The sequence below is a fragment of the Zingiber officinale genome, chromosome 2A (assembly GCF_018446385.1).
Source record: "Zingiber officinale cultivar Zhangliang chromosome 2A, Zo_v1.1, whole genome shotgun sequence".
Classification (NCBI taxonomy): domain Eukaryota; kingdom Viridiplantae; phylum Streptophyta; class Magnoliopsida; order Zingiberales; family Zingiberaceae; genus Zingiber; species Zingiber officinale.
Window position 1 is genome coordinate 65,695,698 of NC_055988.1, and position 3,739 is coordinate 65,699,436.

Sequence of the window (3,739 nt, forward strand, 5' to 3'; positions counted from 1 at the left end):
ACCATTTCTCACAAACAATAGTCCAGCTTAAAAGAGCACACATATTAGTGTTGTCACTGTAATCAAACCAACATGGTTGGATAATAACAATCACACAATGTATGTTAGATAAATACTTAGCATAATCCCTAATTTATACCATACTCATTTCACAAACAAACAAAAAGGAATAGTTGATCAATTATGTTAAATGCCACTAAATAGTGTTATAATACATGGTGTCGTCAAATCGTTATTCCTCAATTGATTGATAACAATTTAAATAATTAATTGGTGACACACCTTCAAATTATTTGATGTCACCAAATAGTTGGAAACACAAAATGTTTAAAACTTTCCAAAACTAATTAGTGGCACAGTAGATAATAAGTATTTGAATCCGTGAATTAGATCAATATCATATTTTACTATAGGAAGGTAATTTCTTTCCCATTTAATCTTCTTTGTTTCATTTTACAATAGCCTTCAAATGATGCCCCAGCAAACACACCATAAGGAAACAAACGATTAGATATACATCTTAAAACATTACCACACAACTAGCACGCTAGAGTTTATTCGACTGATACTTTGTAGTATGGCAATTGCTGATTGCATAGGCAGAACCAATCCATGGATGAACATGTTAAATGTCGCTCCTCTTGGGCTTGTTTGAAGCAGGAATAATCTGAATAGAAGTACAATCACACATGAAATAGAGTCGTAGCCAAATAGTCAAGAATACAGAAATAGGTTAGCATACTATGTCTGCAGAGGGAATCCATTCATTTGTAGCCGGATTCCCCTTGAAAGGTGTCTGGAAGTCTGATGCATCAGGTGCTTGTCCTAGGACAAAACTGCCAGTATTTTTCATTTCTACTTTGATGAAACCTGTCCCTGTCTGGAGAATCAGTTCATAGGAACACAATGAGATATTGGCATTAAAACAATGTAGCAATCAGAAATTAGTTCCTGGAAAAGTGAATGAGGATATCAAATAGGGGATAATTTTTTTTGAAGAATAGTGAAAGTTTAACGGAGTGTTACTATCTGCTTTGAGCATGCGAGAAAAACCAAAATAGTGAATAACTGTGCTAATGCATAAGAAAGGAGCAAATACTCCATATATAATGCAACATGGTGCCTACGTAAAGGATATATCATGCAAATCTTAATCTCCTTGAGTGAAGAAATCAAGAAACTTAACAGCAGAGTTGAAATTTAGTGGGAAAGAGGAAAGTTAGTATAAGTATATCTAGAGATTATCTACCTTTTTTATGACTTGCAACCATGTGAAAGACAAAATAAAGAGTAACCGATAAGATCAAGGGAAAATTCTACTTGAGGTCTGTCTGCCTGTGGCAGCTACCTTAACCAAAAAGGCCTACCAAACTGTAAGAACCAAATAAACTAAGATTCAATAAGCATAGTGTGAGTTTGATTGGATATATCATGCCTCTGCTGAGAGTTTTAGGGTGGGCAATCAAATCCGAGACAGGATAGAGTTCAGTTCCAGCAATATGCATGGCGATTCCAGGAGAGAACTTGATAAAGATTGTATGCCAGCAATTATCGTAACTTTAGTTTTTATCATAGTTACAGAACGAGTCCCTTTGTGGTATTAGAATGAGGAGTTGAACTTCATATAATTTCATGGTATTATATAGTGAACCTTTTGTTTAATCTCGATTCTTGACAGCCAAAAAATATGGTAAAATATGAACTACGTCAATCTCTGCCTTTTCTTTCTTGTCTTGTTTATTTTCAAAAATTCAATTTGTGTGCCCTAAATTCCAATTCCTCGTAAAACCAAAACCAAAGTTTAACAAAAGCCCTTTGTAGTAGTTAATACATCCTAGTATTACATTTTCAGCTACGGAGGTGGTTAGGTTTTTTAGGTAACAAGAAGCTCCAAAATTGCATCTGGTAATGTGATGCAAGCCTAGAACCAAACAAGAAGGAAGATTTAATCTCGAGGATTACCCTATAACACTGAACAAATTTAGAGAAATTGAAAGAGGAATTGAACTCCATAGCAAACAATCTTGAAAAGTTGGTGGATAAAACCATGCAAAATAAAGTAGAAATAATTTTTAAATGACTTAATTAGAGATTTTTCAACTCTATTTCTTCACTGAGTTGTACTATTTTTTCACTCTATAAATATATGTCATATCTAATCTTCCTATCTCGGTCGCCCTCTGGCTCCATCTCTTCCCTTAAATCTAACACTTTCTCTGTTTCCCCTTCTACCACAGCCTGTGGTTCCTGAGATCATAACGTAATATTTGAACAAATTGAGCAGGAGCGGACAAAAGAGTAATAACCGAGAATTACCGTGTGATGTTCCTTGTCTATACCGTTGAGATCCTTGTAATACTCCGTCTCCACATATTCTTCTTCCACTTCCTGCCCATCGCAGACTAGTTTCTGCAAAGAATTCCAAAAAAAAAAAAATGGAAGAGATTGGATTCAGAAGACAATTTGTTTTTTTTTCAGTACAAAAACAAAACTAAAAAAATATATATCATCGCAAATCTGAATCGGAGAGAGGAAAAACCAGGGGATCGGTCTCGAGATGTCGGAGCTTGTCGAGTTCGGGAATGGAATCGGGGTCGGAGGAGCGGAGTGCGTCGGAGTAGACAGCGGAGTAGTCGCTTCTGGAGGGCTTGGTGTGGCGCTTCGGCGCGATCCCCTCAAAATAGTCCCTCGTCTCCGCCTCCACCTTCGCGGCCTCCTCCGGCGGCAAGTGGGCGTCGCTCCGAGCCGGCCTCGACATCTCTCCCTCGTTCTCTCCAGCCGCCGTTCGATCGATATCGCTGGAAGAAATCGATGGGCCGACGGCAAGACGGGTTATAACTAAGATACGAACAGCCTTAAAAAATATCTGTAGATAGGGTCTGCAAAAGTTTATTTTAAAAAAAAAAGTTAAATTGATTTTGATTTTGAAGTTAAAAAATCGATTAAATTAAATGGATCAGTTTGTTATTAAATAATATAAAAATTAAGATTTTTTTTTATTAAATTGATTAAGTTTTTATTAAAAAATGTTAATATTTTTTATTAATATGATTTACTTGATTTTAATAACTAAGAATTGATCCATTTGGTTCGGTAAAAAAAATAATATTTTCTTCAATTTTAATAAATTTAATTCGATGGTTCAATTTTAATTGTCCCTATTTGTTGGCTTAAACTCACTTTGAGTGTGTTTAGTGGAGACGGATCCTCTGGTCCATAAAGGTTGGACTAATTCATGGTCCAATCTTTGTATTAGTAGGGGTAATGGGCTCCCATCTGTTAACAGAAGGGGGTCATTGTCTCCCACCAATCTCTTTGTCTTGGTCCAAGAACAAATCAGAACAAGGGGATCAGAGGATTCGATCCCGTGTTTAGTAGGATGTGTGTGTGATAGGTGGGATAGAATAAATGATATTCTATAAGTTCAATATTATCATATGTACTTCTCCTTTTTTAGGTAAGATAGGAACCATAAAGTAAGTGATAATTAATGTAATAAGATATCATAGGCTCTCCCAGAGTATAATAAATTGAGTTGGGATGAGAACTTTTTATATCTCATCTACTTTCCTACCTCACTTACCAAACACACCAAAAGAGTTTTCAAGATGGCCTAATTGACCCAAGGATAATAAATTTATTATACTTTGACATAAATCAATTTTTGACTGATACATCTTCTTAAAAAAAACTCCTCTCACCTTCTAATTATTTAACAATTAACTATAAACTGACTCTA

At 35.5% G+C, this 3,739-nt stretch overlaps 1 protein-coding gene across 1 annotated transcript; it reads right to left on the minus strand.

Annotated features, from left to right (window-relative positions):
- Nucleotides 1-402: 402 nt before the first annotated feature.
- Nucleotides 403-2,844, minus strand: LOC122041153. The gene is made up of 4 exons (XM_042600748.1): nt 2,540-2,844; nt 2,317-2,409; nt 743-880; nt 403-667 (listed from the first exon to the last, which is right to left on the minus strand). The coding sequence occupies exons 1-4, from the start codon at nt 2,756-2,758 to the stop codon at nt 626-628; spliced, it is 492 nt and encodes a 163-aa protein (XP_042456682.1). The 5' UTR covers nt 2,759-2,844; the 3' UTR covers nt 403-625.
- Between the last annotated feature and the right edge of the window lie 895 nt (nt 2,845-3,739).